This window comes from Kogia breviceps, chromosome 18, assembly GCF_026419965.1.
Source record: "Kogia breviceps isolate mKogBre1 chromosome 18, mKogBre1 haplotype 1, whole genome shotgun sequence".
Classification (NCBI taxonomy): domain Eukaryota; kingdom Metazoa; phylum Chordata; class Mammalia; order Artiodactyla; family Physeteridae; genus Kogia; species Kogia breviceps.
The window spans coordinates 58,328,219-58,345,683 of record NC_081327.1 but is presented as its reverse complement, the minus strand read 5'-3'; the positions used below and the strand labels follow the sequence as shown (position 1 = coordinate 58,345,683).

General features: G+C 50.2%; 1 protein-coding gene across 5 annotated transcripts in view; it reads left to right on the top strand.

Annotated features, from left to right (window-relative positions):
- FANCA (FA complementation group A) overlaps positions 1 to 17,465 on the top strand; it is a 52,300-nt gene that overhangs the window by 25,488 nt on the left and 9,347 nt on the right. For 4 of the 5 annotated variants that reach the window (XM_067019485.1, XM_067019484.1, XM_059045891.2 and 1 more), the window contains 10 exons: positions 5,151 to 5,227; positions 6,765 to 6,878; positions 8,523 to 8,659; positions 8,995 to 9,065; positions 9,412 to 9,508; positions 9,834 to 10,021; positions 11,277 to 11,373; positions 12,309 to 12,485; positions 13,396 to 13,469; positions 14,848 to 14,976. In XM_067019485.1, the coding sequence (XP_066875586.1) occupies positions 5,151 to 5,227; positions 6,765 to 6,878; positions 8,523 to 8,659; positions 8,995 to 9,065; positions 9,412 to 9,508; positions 9,834 to 10,021; positions 11,277 to 11,373; positions 12,309 to 12,485; positions 13,396 to 13,469; positions 14,848 to 14,976 (1,161 nt within the window). Of the gene's footprint in view, positions 1 to 5,150; positions 5,233 to 6,764; positions 6,879 to 8,522; positions 8,660 to 8,994; positions 9,066 to 9,411; positions 9,509 to 9,833; positions 10,022 to 11,276; positions 11,374 to 12,308; positions 12,486 to 13,395; positions 13,470 to 14,847; positions 14,977 to 17,465 lie in introns of those variants that run through there. The other variant, XM_067019486.1, reaches the window with a different exon arrangement.

Here is a 17,465-nt window from a genome sequence, read left to right as displayed (position 1 = left end):
CCTGTGTCCCCTGCATTGGCAGGCGGATTCTCAACCACTGTGCCACCAGGGAAGCCCCTCCCTGCTGTTTTAAAAAAAATCTTCTCTTTGTTTTTAGTTTTTAACTTTATTATTTACCTTTTGTTTTCTTTGGGTTTACTATGTTGTTCTTTTTATAACTTCTTTTTTTTTAGCGTCTTTATTGGAGTATAACTGTTTTACAGTGGTGTATTAGTTTCTGCTTTACAACAAAGTGAATCAGTTATACATATACATATGTTCCCATATCGCTTCCCTCTTGCATCTCCCTCCCTGCCACCCTCCCTATCCCACCCCTCTAGGTGGTCACAAAGCACCGAGCTGATCTCCCTGTGCTAGGCGGCTGCTTCCCACTAGCTATCTCTTTTACGTTTGGTCCTGTATATATGTCCATGCCACTCTCTCACTTCATCACAGCTTACCCTTCACCCTCCCCGTATCCTCAAGTCCATGCTCTAGTAGGTTTGTGTTTTATTCCCGTCCTACCGTATAACTTCTTAAAGTGGTGGTTTAATTTATTGTTTTATAACTTCTCTCGTGTTTTAAAACAGGCATATTTTAATAAATTTTACCTCCAGAGATCACTTTAGCTGCCTTCCAAAAGTTTCAATGTGTAGTTCTTACACTGTCAGTCAGTTCTAAATACTCAACCATTGTGCTATGATTTTCTCATAATTTGTAAGTTAGTTTTAAGTAAATTTTTAAAAATTTTGGACATTTAGGTATTTGCCCATGAGTTTTTATTGTTGAATTCCAATGTTAATTGCATTTTTCACAAAGAATATTATTCACTTTGTATGGAGTTTTTTCTCCTTGTCAAGACTTCCTTTCAGAATTTGCAGACATTCCACGCATCCTTGAAAACAACACATGTCCTTCAGTTTTGGACTGTATGGTCTGTCTGTTAAATTGTGCTTATTCTCAAGTTTTCTGTATCCTGAATAGTTTTCTGTGTCTTTGTTTTATCAGTTTATTGTGGAGGTGGTAGTGATTTTGTCAGTTTCTCCTTATAATTCTGTCAGATTTGTCTTGTTCCAAGAAAGTTCATAATTGTTAAAATACAGGCTTCTCTTGCTGCATGTTTTTCCCTTTGTTTTTACCTTAATTCCTATTTTGTCTGCTATTAAAACCAGCTTTTTTTTTTGTATTTGCATGTTATAGCTTCTTTATTTTGTTTTTATTGGCTACATTTGGTCTTTGTTGCTGCAGGCTATCTGTAGTTGTGGAGAGTGGGGGCTACTCTTCGTCACAGTGCGTGGGCTTCTTATTGCGGTGGCTTCTCTTATTGCAGAGCATGGGCTCTAGGCGCACAGGCTTCAGTAGTTTTTTTTTTTGTTTTTTTTTTTTTTTTTGCGGTATGCGGGCCTCTCACTGTTGTGGCCTCTCCCATTGCGGAGCACAGGCTCCGGACGCGCAGGCCTAGTGGCCATGGCTCACGGGCTTAGTTGCTCCGCGGCATGTGGGATCTTCCCGGACCAGGGCACGAACCCGTGTCTCCTGCATCGGCAGGCGGATTCTCAACCACTGCGCCACCAGGGAAGCCCTTCAGTAGTTTTGATACAGGGGCTCAGTAGTTGTGGCTCACGGGCTTAGTTGATCCACGGCATGTGGGATCACATGTCCTGTGCATTTGTAGGTAGGTTCCCAACCACTGCGCCACCAGGGAAGTCCCTAATTTTTTGACATATTTCTAGTCTTTAAAAAAGAATTTTGTCAGAGTTAAATATGGATATAGATTAAAGAGTCCTGGCAGCAACATGGATGGACCTGGAGATAATCATACTAAGTGAAGTAAGTCAGAGAAAGACAAATACCATATGATATCACTTATGTGTGGAATCTAAAATATGACACAAATGAAACAGAGACAGACTCACAGACATAGAGAAACAGACTTGTTGCTGGGGAGTGGGGGGGTATGGGGGGGTGGAGTGGGAGTTTGGGATTAGCAGATGCAAACCATTATATATGGAATTGATAACAAGGTCCCACTTATAGCACAGGGAACTATATTCAATATCCTGTGATAAACCATAGTGGAAAAGAACATGAAGAAGAATATATATATATATATATATATATGTATTACTGGGTCACTTTGTTGTACAGCAGAAATTAACACAACATTGTAATTCAACTATACTTGAATAAAATTATTTTTTAAAGTTAGATTTACTAAGAGTCAAATACATCTATTAAGTTTATTAAGAGAAATAGCCAGGGGCTTCTCTGGTGGCGCAGTGGTTAAGAATCTGCCTGCCAGTGCAGGAGACACGGGTTCGAGCCCTGGTCTGGGACAATCCCACATGCCGCAGAGCAACTAAGCCTGTGCGCCACAGCTAGTGAGCCTGTGCTCTAGAGCCCGCGAGCTACAATAACTGAGCCTGTGTGCTACAAGTACTGAGGTGCTACTGCGCACCTAGAGCCCATGCTCCCAACAAGAGAAGCCACCGCAATGAGAAGCCTGTGCACCACAACGAAGAGGAGCCCCCGCTCACCAAAGCTAGAGAAAAGCCCGTGCGCAGCAACAAAGACCCAACACAGCCAAAAATAAGATAAAATAAAATTTTAAAATTTATTTTTTAAAAAAAGAGAGAGAGAAATAGCCACTCCCCACCCATCCCTGCCACTTCACTTTCTTTCTGGAAGCAAGCATTTTCAACTCAACTGATTTTTTGATATTTCGCCCCAAATCTCCAAATAACATTTTTATTTTGGTATTTACTTTTTCTGTTTTAGTTTTCTTTCCTTACCAATACACATAGCTGCCCTTCCTGTGTTAGTTTTAAAAACTGTTTTTTAAGGCTGTCTAAACACTATTCAGAGTTGATCATGAGGAATCATTACTCTCTCTTTTCTCTGGAGTTCATAATTATCTTTGTTTTATCTTAGTTTTAATTGTACATATCATGGTTCACTGGGAACTCTGCCAGTTGTCCAAATGTTCTCTTGTTCAGAATCATCAAGTATCCCAACAGTTATATCTTAGGGAAATCTCTTCTAGAGCCTTCTGACCTGCTTCACTCTGGCCCACTAAGACTGCTGTCACCCTTGTATCTTCCTTCAGCATCACCTGGGGACTGACATCCTTTGCTCTGGCTTGTGCTGGCTTCCCCTTTCTGTGCCCGAGATCATCCTCTTTCTTGGTTTACTCCCTTGTCTTGGTGGAAAACATCCTATTGAAGCTTCTTACAAAAGGATGGGTGTGAGGTAGATTTTTCAACACCTTATTTAGCCCTCACATTTGATAGGTAGTTTGGGTATAGAAATCTAAGTTGGAAATTATTTTCCCTCAAATTTTCACTCCATTGACTTCTAGCCTCCAGTATTGCTACTGAGATGTTAGAAACTTAGTTTCTGACTCTTTGCATGGGAATCTGTGTTTTTCTTTCTGGAGGCCTGTAGTGCCTTTTCGTTGTTCCCTGTGTTCTGAAATTTTATAGCAGTGTATTTCATTGTGGGTCTAATTTTATTTTCTGGACTGGGCACATGGTGGGCCTTTTACTCTGGAAATTCATATCCTTCAGTACTAAGGAATTTTCTTGGATACTTAAAACCTTTTTTTTAATGAAAAATTTAAGACAGAAAAGCAGAACAGAATCTGTCACCCAGATTTGTTATCAATAAATGAGCAATCTTGTTTCATCTATAGCCTTCCAACTCACTTACCCACCCACCATTCTGGATTATTTTGAAGCAAATCCCAGACACTGATTATTTCAACTTGGTTGATTTCATTGCAGATTTCCTCTTTATATCCTTATTCTTCTTAGAACTGCTATTTTTTAGATATTAGATCTCCTTTATTGTCTTCTCTTTTGTCCTATTTTGCATATGTGTTGTTTTGTTTTTTCCTCTCCTTTCTGAGAGATTTCTTCAAGTTTATCTGCAAGTCCTTTTACTGAGTGTTTTTCATTTCTGCCATCAGATATTCCTTTGCACAGTAGTCCATTCTTTCTTTTAATTTTAATTTAATTTATTTATTTAGGCTGTGTTTGGTCTTTGTTGTTGCACGCGGGCTTTCTCTAGTGGTGAGCAGGGGCTACTCTTCATTGTGGTGTGCGGGCTTCTCACTGTGGTGGCTTCTCTTGTTGCAGAGCATGGGCTCTAGGCATGCGGGCTGCAGTAGTTATGGCACTTGGGCTCAGTAGTTGTGGCTTGTGGGCTCTAGAGCGCAGGCTCAGTAGTTGTGGTGCACGGGCTTCGTTGCTCCGTGGCACGTGGGATCTTCCCAGACCAGGGCTCGAACCCATGTCCACTGCATTGGCAGGCGGATTCTTAACCACTGCGCCACCAGGGAAGCCCCCAGCAGTCCATTCTTGTTTCACAGCTGCAGTGTTTTGTCTTACCTCTCTGAAGATATTAATGAAAGTGATGACTGACAGTTTCTTTTCTGTGAATTTCTCCATTTCCTTGAATTTGTTCTTTTTTTTTTATTTGCATTGGTTTCTGTTTTTTTCTTTTTTTCTTTTTGGTTTCTGTTTCTTAAACTGAAGGCTTTCCAGTCCCCAGGGCAGTGGGTGGTGCCCTCAGTTCCTGGTCTCCAGCCAAGTTCCCTGCCTCCCTCCGGTCCTGGTGTAGATCCTCACTCGGGACCACAGCCATGTCTCTGTTCTTCTGCTTGAATCTCGTTGTCACGATTTGCAGCACTGTTGGGGGTGGCGATGCTCTGTGGCTCTTGTCCTTGTACTTGCTGCTGTGCCATGAGAACGTGCCAGCCATGTCCGTGCCCTGCAGATGCCCTGTGTCCTCATCACAGGACTTGTATTTTCAATGACATTAATTGGATGTTTTCCTTAGTTAGCATTTTTCATTAAAAGTAATATAAGTTCACTTTAAAATTTGGGAATTACCAAAACTTGAATGAGAGAAGTGAAAATCATTTATAATCTCACTACACAACAAAACCCACTGTTGGTAGATGTTTATATAGGACGTATGAAGTAGTCAGGACCGTTTAAGTCCGTATGGACAGTGTTTTTCCCAAACACAGGGTCATGCTGTGGGGTGTTGTATAATTTATTTAGATTTACTCTGTTGCCTATTTCTGTTTTATGGTAGTCTTTGGGATTGTAAGCTTGAGAATTAATTTGAGTCATAGTTGACTGTTTTAATGTTTTCTTCCGATCCAGAGCGGATAAAATTCCCCCCGCCTTATACTCTACCTACCGCCAAGCCTGCTCCACTGTCGGAGAGAAGAAGCCAGAAGGTAAGGTCAGTGGGTCGCTTGGTCCCCAGACGTGCCCATCTCCACTTCCCTGATCACGAGACGTGTCGGTGGCACCTTGGTCCATCTGGTCTGGTTCTGTCATGCTGGGTCTGGTCACAGCTGTGGCTTCAGAGGCTGCCCAGCATCAGCCTTGGGACAGCTGTGGCACCAGGAGGGCTGCCTGTGACGTCATTCCCTGAACACGCGTGCATACAAAATCCACTTGACCATTTCTCTTCTTTGTGTGCCCCTCTGAGGTTGTGGTGTGGTTTCTGTTTGCCCGTCTGCATTCGAGCTTTAAAGTCAGGTGACCAGCCAGGCCCGAGGCCCCGTGGTGCTTGTTCTGCACCGTGTCCTGGTAGGGGGTCTGCCATGGCTCTCTGGCCGTTTGGACGGTTGGGGATCTTTCTGCTTCTAGGGGACAGTGATGTAGACCTGGGCCGGTGTGGGAAAGCATGCATCAGTGCTTGGAGCAGCTGGGCAGGCTGTCCGCACCCCATCCCCCCAGGAACGAGGCACCATCAGGACAGAGCCTGGTCTGTCGGTGTTGAAATGGTGCAGCTGTTTGCTGGTCAATCCCTCTGACGCCGGCAGGGCCAGTTAGGCTGCATGAGCGACTGTAGCTCTGTTTTCTAATTCTGTCTGCCAGAACCCTCCTTGCACAATCTTCCATGGTCTCTGACAGCCAGGGAGACCCACACCTGTTTGGACCAGTATCAAAACATCTTGCAGACTGGATGCCAAGGGGGCCGTAGGGCTGCATCCACTGTTTTGTTTTTTTGGTTTTTTTTTTGCGGTACGCGGGCCTCTCACTGTTGTGGCCTCTCCCGTTGCGGAGCACAGGCTCCGGACGCGCAGGCTCAGCGGCCATGGCTCACGGGCCTAGCCGCTCCATGGCACGTGGGATCTTCCTGGACCGGGGCACGAACCCGTGTCCCTTGCATCGGCAGGCGGATTCTCAACCACTGCGCCGCCAGGGAAGCCCTGCATCCACTGTTGAGTGAGGCCTTGCCCTCCTTTCCTAACCCCATGGTTCTGCTTTTGGGGGCTTCTAGAATGTTTTCTAATGCTGTATCTCACAGGGCTAATATTTTTTAGTAAACCTATTAAATGTGTGTTGAAGACTGGTAATCCCCTCTAATATACTGATTTTAACATCCTGTTGTAAAAAACAGTATCACAGTGTTACTTAAAAGTTTGAGAAACAGGGACTAAACCATCATCTGTCCATAATTCTGCTGTCCCCGCCCAGCCTCCCTCCACATGCATTTGGTCTTTATTCATCACATACCTGCTTTTTACACCTGTGGCGATAGTGTGTATAGAACCATGGTTTTTCTTAAACTTCCTTATGAATGTTTTAACTTTGGTAGGACATTAACATCCACCATCAGGGGAGAGCGTTTCACTTCCCTCCTCATAGGGCCCCAGTCCTCTGTGTGCCCTATGCAGGGAGAAGCCAGGGACAGCGTCAGTTCCGTGTGCTTCCTATCTGATCTAACCTGTTTAATTGTTAAAATTACCTCCTGTCTCTCAGATGCAGCCTCGCGAAGGGAGGTGGAGCCCAGCTGTGCGGAGGAGCCGCTGGGCCTGCTCACAGCTGCCCTGCGAGAGCTCAGGGCCTCGGTGACAGATCCCACCCAGCATGATGGTGAGGACGGGGCTGTGGGTCGGGCCGTCCGCAGTGGGTGTCCGTGGGTGCACAGGCCAGTCCTGACGTGCTCAGAGCTTGTGGCTGCTCTGTTGCCCATAGTGGCAGCGGTCAGTGCATTTTCCCTGCAGTTCAGCGTCTGGTAGTGAACCCGACCGCGGCCTGGTGGGTGTGGAGCGTGCCTCCTTTCTGACACTCAGGCTGTCCCAAGGTCTGGGTAGAACATGGATATTCTGGTACTCGGCATCCCGGTGGGACAGGAGACATAGAGGAGGAAGGCTGCGTTGCTGGCTGTGGGGCTTCTCTCCTTGCTTTCCTGCCTGGGTGGCTGTGCTCTTCAGCACTGGGCCTCTGCTTCTGGGACTGTTTGCTGTGAGGGGTGCGGAGGACAAGCATGGGCGTTCAGAGTGCTCAGTGGTCCCCAAAATACAAGGCGAGGCCCCAGCGGTTTAGAGTTTTGCTGTGCTAAATGCAGGAACGAAAATACATAAGGCACGTTTTGGCCTAGTAACTTCCGTAGATTTTTATTTGTTATGAATTCATTTAATTCCTATGAGAGTCTCACGGAGGAAATACAGCCGACCCTTGAACAACACAGTTTGTTTTTTTCATTTATTTATTTTTGGCTGCGTTGGGTCTTTGTTGCTGCACGTGGGCTTTTCTCTAGTTGTGGCGAGCGGGGGCTACTCTTCGTTGGGGTGCTCGGGCTTCTCATGGCGGTGACTTCGCTTATTGCAGAGCACGGGCTCTAAGCACGCGGGCTTCAGTAGTTGTGGCTCACGGGCTCTAGTGTTCAGGCTCAGTAGTTGTGGCGCACGGGGGCTTAGTTGCTCTGAGGCATGTGGGATCCTCCCAGACCAGGGCTCGAACCCGTGTCCCCTGCATTGGCAGGCAGATTCTTAACCACTGCGCCAGCAGGGAAGCCCGCAACACAGCTTTTAACTGTGTGGGTCCACTCAGTATATGCAGATTATTTTCAGTAAATATACTGGAAAATTTTTGGAGATAAATGACAATTTCAAAAATTTCAGATAAACCACATTGCCTAGCAATATTGAGACAATTAGGTATGTCGTGAATGCATAAGATAAACGTAGATTCACATGACATGCAAAATACACAGAAGGCTGTGAGGAGTTAAGCTGGGGGTCAGAAGTGACGCACAGATTTTCTCCTGTGGTGGCGGGTCAGCAGCCCCAGCTCTGCACTGTTAGCTCTGCCTCCACTATGGTCGTCTTGAGGGCCCAGGATGTCCCCTCGTGGCCAGTGTGGCCCTTCCAGACTCTGCTCCTGTAGCACATGGTTCTTGGGGAGGTCGAGGCTCGTGTGGGGCCCCAGCGCGGCTGCAAGATGGTCAAACAGCCAGGCCTGTGAGTCCCTGTGCTGGCAGAGCCACCGAGACCGGGCCGGGCGGCTGCAGCGTGCATCAGTGTGTGCAGAGGTCGCTGGCGGGTGAGGGCCGCGGGCGATAGACACAGGGGCCGTGGTCACGTGAAGAGCTATGCCAGCCCCTCGGAGAAGCCTGGCCACCTGCACTGCAGAAAAGTGGTTCCGCTGCTGGCCGGGCGGGGACGAGAGCAGCCCCAGGGTCAGTTGAGAGTGTGGGTGGCGCCCCTGCTCATGGCGCCGGTCCCTGCCTTGCAGTGTTGTTGGCTCAGATGGCAGTGATCTCTGAACAGCTCCGCTCTGCCCTGGGCCTCGGCGAGGATGACAGTGACGTCGAGGGGGCCCCGGTTCTGCTCAGCGTCCGGGCCCCCAAGCTTCAGCCGTGGGAGCAGAGGGTGAGTGTGGTGCGCCACGGAGACCACATGTGAGTCGAGGGTTTCGGGCTGGTGCTGCCGTTTGCGTACAGACTCTGTGTTTGGGAGGAAGTTGTGGCAGAGGCTGCTCGTGGCCCTTAGTGGGCAGGTTTGCTGACCCTGCTCTCTGCTGAGAAGCTCTGTGATGACCCCTGGGGGCCCTCCCAGGGTTTGGGGATTCCTGCGCTGAGGCGTTGCAACCTCTTCTCCGGATGGGGACCCGTTTTCCAGTCTCGTCAGCTCCACTGTGGCCCTGTGCGTCCAGGGTGGAAACGCTGTGATGTGGGTTTGCGGCCCTGAGACCTCTCCTCTTTCAGGTCGTGGACCTCCTGCTGACGTCTTTCTGTCAGAACCTCATGGCGGCCTCCAGCGTCGCCCCACCGGACAGGTAGAGGCTAGGCGGTCTCACCGGGTGGTTTGGAGCTGTCCTGGGGCGGCCTGGGTGCTCGTGATGAGAGTGGCCGTCATTCCTGGTCCAGCTCTGAGCCTTGGGTCCTGGTCCTACCCCCCAGCTTCGCGCTGCACTGGGGAAGGGCCCGGGTGGGGTGGGGGCTGACTTATCCAGCAGGGACGTGGCAATGGTCAGGCGTTGCAGCAGGAGACCCTCCTGTTTGGGGAACAGCCTGGTTCTTTCTTCAGTCTCTGGTGCCTGACTGCTTGTCCACCAGGCTCCAGGCGGGCAGTGCAGGGCCAGGCCTGGCCGCTGCCACTGTTCTCTGTGGTTGTCCCCACAGGCAGGGCCCCTGGGCCGCCCACTTTGTGAGGACCCTGTGCAGACGCAGTATCCTGCCGGCTCTGCTTAGCAGACTCTGCCAACTGCTCCATCACCAGGTAGGGCTGCCACCTCCTCCAGCCAGGAGGTGAGCTCCCTTCTGCCACCCAACGCTGAACCTCTTTTCTTTTAAAATATTTCTGTATTTATCTACGTATGTATGTATGTATGCGTGTGGCTGCTCCCAGTCTTCGTTGCGGCATGCGGGATCTTTAGTTGAGGCACGTGGGCTCTTAGTTGCGGCATGTGGGCTCTTACTTGCGGCATGTGGGATCTCATTCCCTGACCAGGGGTTGAACCCTGGCCCCCTGCATTGGGAGCGTGGAGTCTTTAGCCACTGGGCCACCAGGGAAGTCCCTGAACCACTCTTCTTTCCTATTTTAGGGCCCGAGCCTGAGTGCCTCACATGTGGTGGGGTTGGCTGCCCTGGCCGTCCACCTTGGCGAGTCCAGGTCTGCCCTCCCGGAGGTGCATGTGGACCCTCCCACCCCTGCTCGGGGCCTGCCTGTCCCCGAGCTCTTCGACATCCTCCTGCCCTGTAGGACCCAGGAGTCCTCAGCCCTGTGTCTGAAGTGAGTGTCCCTCTGTCAAAAGTAACACATGTTCATCAGATACAATTAGGACAGACACACATGCTCTACACATGACCACTCTTTACCGTGTTGGTCTGTACCCTTCCAGAACCTTATCTTGGGTGTATTTATGTGTGTGTTGGTATCTGTGGTTATAAAAGTGAGATCACCCTACTTTGCTCCCTGCTTTTCAAGATGCTCTCAATGGGCCGCAGGTCAGGTGGTCAGGTGGCCAGTGGCTGGTTGGACCTGTCCCTCAGGTTAGGTTCCGGGGTCTCCCTGTGGTGAGCAGCTTTTTCTGGGGGACGTTTCTACACACACAGCTGTCCCATCCAGAGGGTTTTGAGACCCATCGTCCGGTTACGTGCTCATCCACTCACTGCACACTGCGTGCTAGGCCCCCTCCCGGGACCCGGTGAGTCGCAGGGAGTCCGTAGCCTGGGGTCGGCGGGTGTGAGAGACGGGCAGGGCCCTGGGGAGTCCACGTGTGACTCAGGCCCGAAGGGCTTACTGTGGCCGCCGAGGTCCGGACAGAAGCCGGAGGCTCCCGTGGGAGATGTTGGCTGGGACCAGTGTCACAGCTCATGGACTGAGCCGGCGTTAGGAGAGACAGAGCTGAGCACAGGAACGCGGCCTGGGACCAGTGCCCGCCAGCCGTCCGTGCCATCCACGGCAGCGCCACGGACAGGTCCCCGCTGTCAGTCAGGCCCCTTCCTCGCCACAGTCCTGACTCTTTGGGCCTCGTGGTCACCTCTGTTCTTGGCAGCCTCTCCCTCCCACACGTCACAGCCCACCGTGGGCAGGCGGAGGCTGAGTTGGAAACTGGACCTGCTTCACTCTGGCTCTGAGGTTCTTTTAGGCAGGAACAGTGAATAATTTGCCATCATGCAGGTGAACGAGAGCCTTACACAATCACACAAGGGACACCCACCTCGCACCTCCTCACTTCATTCCCTTTGTTCTGACCGTGGCTCTCGACACGCTGGGAAAGCAAGCCCTTACGTGCAGAGCCTGCGTGTTCATGTGTTTTCGGAGTCTCTCGTCGACGTGGAAAGAGCTCAGGCCAGACGGCCTGACTGGGGGGCTCTTTCCCGAGGGCTTGGAGGGGCCGGACAGGCTGGGCCTGAGGCTGAGCACCAAGCGGCCATCGGGCTGGGAGGCTCTCGGTTCACTTTGTGCGGTTCACGCTCTTCTTCCACGTGTTTTTCTGCTTGGACCCCATTTCTGTGTTATAATTTCTGTTTTCTATTTTCAGATTTTGTACGGCGGCAATTTCTTATTCTTTGTGTAAGTTTTCTTCCCAGTCACGTGACATCTTGTACAGCTGTTTGTCTCCAGGCCTTATAAAAAAGGTGAGTCTTCTGGGTTCCTTTTTCTGCTCTCCTGTAAGTTCCAGTTTTGTACGGGTTTCTGGCCTGAAGCCTTGCGTGGCCTCCATCTCGGCGCTCGGCACCGGCCTCATTCGTAGCAGACTGCCTCCTGGCGCCACCCCGCCGTATGCTTGGGTTGAACACTGCCTTTTCCTTCCATCTGAGTTAAGAGGAGGGACTGGAACGTGACAACTACAGATGTCCCTCCTTATGTATGAAGTAGGCAAATTAAAAGATTGATGTTCATAGAAAGTGAGTCAGCATTTAAAGAAGCACCCGGCACTTCCTCTGAAGACGGCCTGGGAAACTGCGTGTTAGAATCCTCAGTGTCAAAGGCGGCGGTGCCGTCACAGCGGGAACCAGTGTTGCTGCACCTGCAGAGCTTTAGGGAACGTCTCCCATGAGGTTCGAGCCTGGTTCTTAGTTCCAGGCTCCGCGTCGGACTCCTGGGCGCTGCTGGGAGCTCCACCGCATCAGAAGCAGCCTGGGGTCCAGGTGCCCCTGTGCTCCCGGTCCCAGGTGCCAACCTTTTGAAGCGTGGGATGGAGATCCGGAGGAGTGGCCCAGAAGAGGAAGTCCTCATCCTGTGTCCCAAGCTCCCCAAGGTCCCCTCGAGTAGCCTGTGGCTCTGTCAGCATGAGGGCGGGGGTCCGACCTCCCGAGGCAAAGATGTGCGGCTTAGTGCATCACCGAGGGAGCGTCTCCTGTAGCCAGTGAGCACACTTCTTAGTGAGCATGCCGGTGCCGGCGGGTCGCGGGGGACGGCCGTGCACGGCTGCAGGACACGGCAGCTCAGAGATGTGTGGTCAGGGCCGGCTGCCCAATGAGACCAGGGGCTCCTCGCTGCCAGCCGAGCACAGCCAGGCCCCTGCGTGTTTCCTCAGTCTCACAGCACACACGCCACTGTCTTTTTTCAGTTCCAGTTCATCGTGTTCAGATGGTTCTCAGAGGCCCGAGACCCACCCTCTCGGGAAGACCCGGCCAGCTCTCCCTGGAGGCCCCTATGCCTGCCGTCTGTGGACTGGCAGCGAGCCACCCTCTGCCTGTGGAAGCAGAGGACCTTGCGGGAACTGCTGAAGCAAGAGGGACTCCATGTGGGTCCCACTGCCCCTTCCCCTGCTTTGTTCCTCCAAGCTCTGGGCTCTGTGGGCACAGGACATGGGCGGGCCTGACCTGACAGAAGTCACTCCTGGCATCGTCATATTTTTAACACGCCTGCCAGGCTGCGAGCTGGGGCCGGGCTTCTCCAAGCACAGTTACTGGGCGCTCGGCCGCTCAGACAACGTGCCCGTGTGATGGTTTCTGCCACCTTTTCATAACTTTTCCTTTATTTATTGGATGTTTGCCTGCTTGTTTTGGTCTTTAGAGAAAAAGTTGTGTTGTTTTATTGTATATTTTTTTCAACTCTTTTACTGTTAATTATCAGTCAGAGAAGAGTAGGTCTGACCATCTGTCTGACACCAGGAGCAATGAGGCAGGAGCAGCTGTGCCTCGATCAGTGTCCACACACACGTCCCTGCTGGTGCCGCACGGCTCCGGCGTTTACACACGCTGTGTGTGCTGCCTGCGTGTCTCTGGGACACGTTGTTACAAACACTGTGAGGTTTTGAGGTTAGTCTGTGTGGACGTGTGGGGCTGTGACTGTTGGAAGCGTGCTCTCACATCAAGTTTATCTTCTGGTTATTTGCACACCTCGGTGAGCTGGAAAGTGATTGCTGTGCACGTGCCACGGGCTGTCCAGGGCCAGGCGGCAGTGTGGAGGACTGAGTTTAAAGACCAGTTTGAACAGTTTTGGTTAGCTTCACGTTCAGAGTTAAATGACTGATTCTTCATCTGGGCTTGGTGCCAGCCTCCCAGTCTAACCCTGGGAGATGGCGTAGGACGATACGTCTGACAGACACACAGGAGACGTCCAGCTATAATGAGAGGGCAGCATCACAGCCCCAACCTGTGGCTTCTGTGCTCTGTCCTTGCTGTGGTGGTCACTTGGTCCTTTTCTCTCAGTTGACTTACAGAGACTGGTTACAGCTGGAACTAGAAATTCAGCCTGAAGTTGATTCTCTTTCAGATACAGAAAGGTAAGTGTTTCAAGGATCTACCCTTTAAAATGTTAATACAGTTTTCTACACTGTCTTAAGTTTTGTCATTATATCCTCAATTTAATGTTCAGTTTAACATAACAGTGTATGAGTACAATTATTCATTCTCTTATTCAAGAAACACTTATTGACCTACAGTTTGCCAGACACTTCTAGAATGTTCTAGAAGCTGGGGATGCAGCGTGGCTAAGACAGATGGGGCACACGAGGCACATACAGGGCTTCCAACTTGCACTTCTGCCCCAAAGCCCCTAAGCCATTCTGCCAAGGAGCTGTGCACAACCGGACCCTGTGTGAGCCTGGGGGTGGGCAGGGTGAGAAGTGGGCAGATTAGAGGGCACTGAAGACACCAGACTTTGGGAGCTTTGGGGCTTTGGGAACTGGTGCCGGCGGGCGAGGAGCAGAGGAGGCTGCGCCTGGGGAGGGCCACAGTGGGGAAGCCCTGGAGGGTCTCAGCTGATGTCGGCAAACCAGGGAAGCAGAGGGGAGGGTGGGCAGCGCCTTGCCGAGTGCTGGCTTTGAGGCGCAGTACCAGGGGTGAGCAAATCAGAGTCTGAGCCCCATGTGAGTCCTGGGGCTGGTGACTGAGACCACCAAGACGTCAGGTGTGCTATCCTGGCCTCGAGCAGGTGCTGAGGGGCCGTGGGTCTGGGGTTGGTGGGTCAGGGGGCCCAGGAGCCAGAGGTGGCTGTCCTCAAGCCACCGTACTTGGAGTGGTCAGAGACGTCCCTGAACATGGGGGTGCCGTGTCGTGGTGTCAGATTCTGACGGGACAAGTAGAATAAGGAAGGATAGCGATGGGCGATGGGAGGGACAACTCACGCTTCCTTTCCCAGTTCGGCGGGCGCGTCCGCCTTTCAGGTTTGGGCGCGGCCTGCCTCCTGTGCGCTTCCTTCATGTGCTCATGAGCCTGGGCTTCCTTCCTTGCCAGGAGGGAAAGAAGGAACTAGTTTTCTGGCCTGCGGATCCATAGGACCCCTTCTTAACTCACCCTCAGGTCACTATGTGTAGATGGCGTGGGGTCCTGTTCAGGGCCTCCTTTCTTCTCTCCTGATTGCAGGTCCAAACAGGCTTTGGCAGCTTGCTCCCTGCCCTTCGTGGTCACATGGCGAGGTCCTGCTTGGGTCCTGTTATTCCTGCAGGTACAGACTGCAGTGTTGGTGGCTGTCTGTGCTGCGGTTTCAGCACCACGGGGCCTGGTCCATATCTGGATGCTTTGCTGGTGGACCTGGGACAGTGCAGGCACCCCCTCCACCCCCAGCTCAGCAGCTGTGGACCTGCAGTCCCCCTCACCCCTGGCTGAAGCGGACCATGGCCCGTGCCTCCCTCAGCACAGACCCTGACGTTTGCATTGCAGGCAGGACTTCCACCAGTGGGCCATCCACCAGCACTTCCTCCCCGCGCCCTCTGCCACCGGGGGCTGCGACGGAGACCTGGAAGTCGCCTGCTCCACGCTTGTCAACGTGCTCATGGACTTCTATCAAAGGTTAGGAAAGTTAGTGCCCAGAAGAGTCTGTCTTTTGGTTTTGGTAGCTCTAAGAACGTTTTTATTTCTCTCAGTACAGTCTGTGTTATACAGAGCACAGTTGAACATATCCTGATCGCAAGTTTGGGTTTTCAAGATAAAGGCAAGCTTCCGGAATCAGCTTTCTCTCTGTACATAGATTTGCCAGTGGCAGTGACTTGGTCTTTCTGCTTAGTCTCCTGGTATCAGGGTTATTAGCAAATGTGAGAAGAATAAAAGGTCAAGCAAGTGGTGGGCACCAGTGTTGTCACCCACAGTGCAGGAAGCACGGGCGTGGACTGCCTGCCATGAAAGGCAGGCGTTCCTGGTACCATATGGGCTATGCCAGGTGTGGCCTGACGTGGCCTGTTTTTTCTCATCGTCCTCGTGGTTGCTGTGTCAAGGTGGTACGTCGTGTTGTCTCATGGTTTTGATTTGCTTTTCCCCGATGGCTTATGATGTTGAGCATCTTTTCATGTGCTGGTTGACCATTTATGTATCTTTTTTGGACAAATGTCTAATCAGATCCTTTGCCTACTTAAAATTGGGTTATTTGCTTATTGAGTCATAAGAGTTCTTTATATATTCTAGATACTTGGTCCTTACCACATATATGAGTTGCAGATATTTTCTTCCATTCTGTGAGTCATCGGTTCACTCCCTAGAAGGGGTATATTGATGCACAAAAGTTTTAAATTTTGAAGATGCCTTATTCATCTATTTTTAGATTTAGCTCTTATTTTTAGGCCTTTGATCCATTCTGTGTTTTTATATGGTGTGAGGTAGGGATCTGGCCCCATTCTTCTGTATGTGGATATCCAGTTGTCCCCTTTTGTTTAAGAGACTGTCCTTTCCCTGTTGAATGGTCTCGGTACTCCTGTGGAAAGTCCATTAGCCATACATGTGAGAGTTCACTTCTGGACTCCTGATTCTGTTCTACTTATCTATACATCTACCCTTGTGCCAGGAGCACACCATTTTTTTTTTTTTTTTTTGTGGTAAGTGGGCCTCTCACTGTTGTGTCCTCTCCCGTTGCGGAGCACAGGCTCCGGACGCACAGGCTCAGCGGCCATGGCTCACGGGCCCAGCCGCTCCGCGGCATGTGGTATCTTCCTAGACCGGGGCACAAACCCGCGTCCCCTGCATCGGCAGGTGGACTCTCAACCACTGCGCCACCAGGGAAGCCCCCAAGGACCACACCATTTTGATTACTATAGCTTTGTAGTAAGTTTTAAAATTGGAAAATGTGGGGATTTCTTGGCGGTCCAGTGGTTAGGACTCTGCGCTTTCACTGCTAAGGGCCTGGGTTCATTCCCTGGTCGGGTAACAAGTTCCAACAAGCCACGTGGCACGGCCAAAAATAAATAAGTTTTAAAAATTGGAAAATGAGGGCTTCCCTGGTGGCGCAGTGGTTGAGTCCGCCTGCCGATGCAGGGGACACGGGTTCATGCCCCGGTCCGGGAAGATCCCACATGCCGTGGAGCTGCTGGGCCCGTGAGCCATGGCCGCTGAGCCTGCGCGTCCAGAGCCCGCAACGGGAGAGGCCACAACAGTGAGAGGCCCGCGTACCGCAAAAAAAAAAAAAAAAAATTGGAAAATGTGAATCCTCCAACTTTGTCCTTTTTCAGGATTGTTTTTGGTTATTCTGGATCCCTTGCAGTTCCACCTGAATTTTAGGATCAACTTATCATTTTCTGTAAAATGAGATGAGATTCTGATAATGACTGCATTGTATCTGTAGATCAGTTTGGGTAGCATTGCCATCTTCCTATCCATGAACATGGGGTGGCTTTCCATTTGTTTAGGTCATCTTTAATATTTTCAACAATGTTTTATAGCTTTTAGCACACAACTCTTGCATCTCCCTGATTAAATTTATTCTTAAGTGTTTTATTCTTTTTAGCACCATAGGCTCATTGCTTTAATCTCACTTGTTTGCTCTGATGTTTTTTTATTGTGAATGCTTTAGGATTTTCTATATATAAGGTCTTGAAATCTGCTAGTAGAGATGGTTTAATTTTTTCTTTTCCAATCTGAATGCCTTATATGTACTGATTTATTTACTTGCTGAATTGTCCTGGCCAGAACTTTACAGGGCAATGTTGACTGGAAGTGGTATGAGCGGACAGTTTGTCCTGGTCCTGACCTTAGGAGGACAGTTTTCAGTCTTTCATCATTAAGTACGGTGTGAACTGTGGGTTCTTCATAGATACCCTTTGCCAGGTTGAGGAAGGTCCCTTTTACTCCGAGTTTGTTGAGTTTTTTGGTTTTAGTTTTTAAATCATGACAGGGTATAGCATTTAATTCAATGCTTTATCTGTGTGGTTTTCTGTTTTTTATTCTACTCATATGTTTATTGCATTAATTGATTCTTGCATGTTGAGCCAACCTTGCATTCTTGGGATAAATCCCACTTGGTCCTGGCATGTAATTGTTTTGATGTGTTGCTTGAGTTGGTTGCTGGCTTTTTG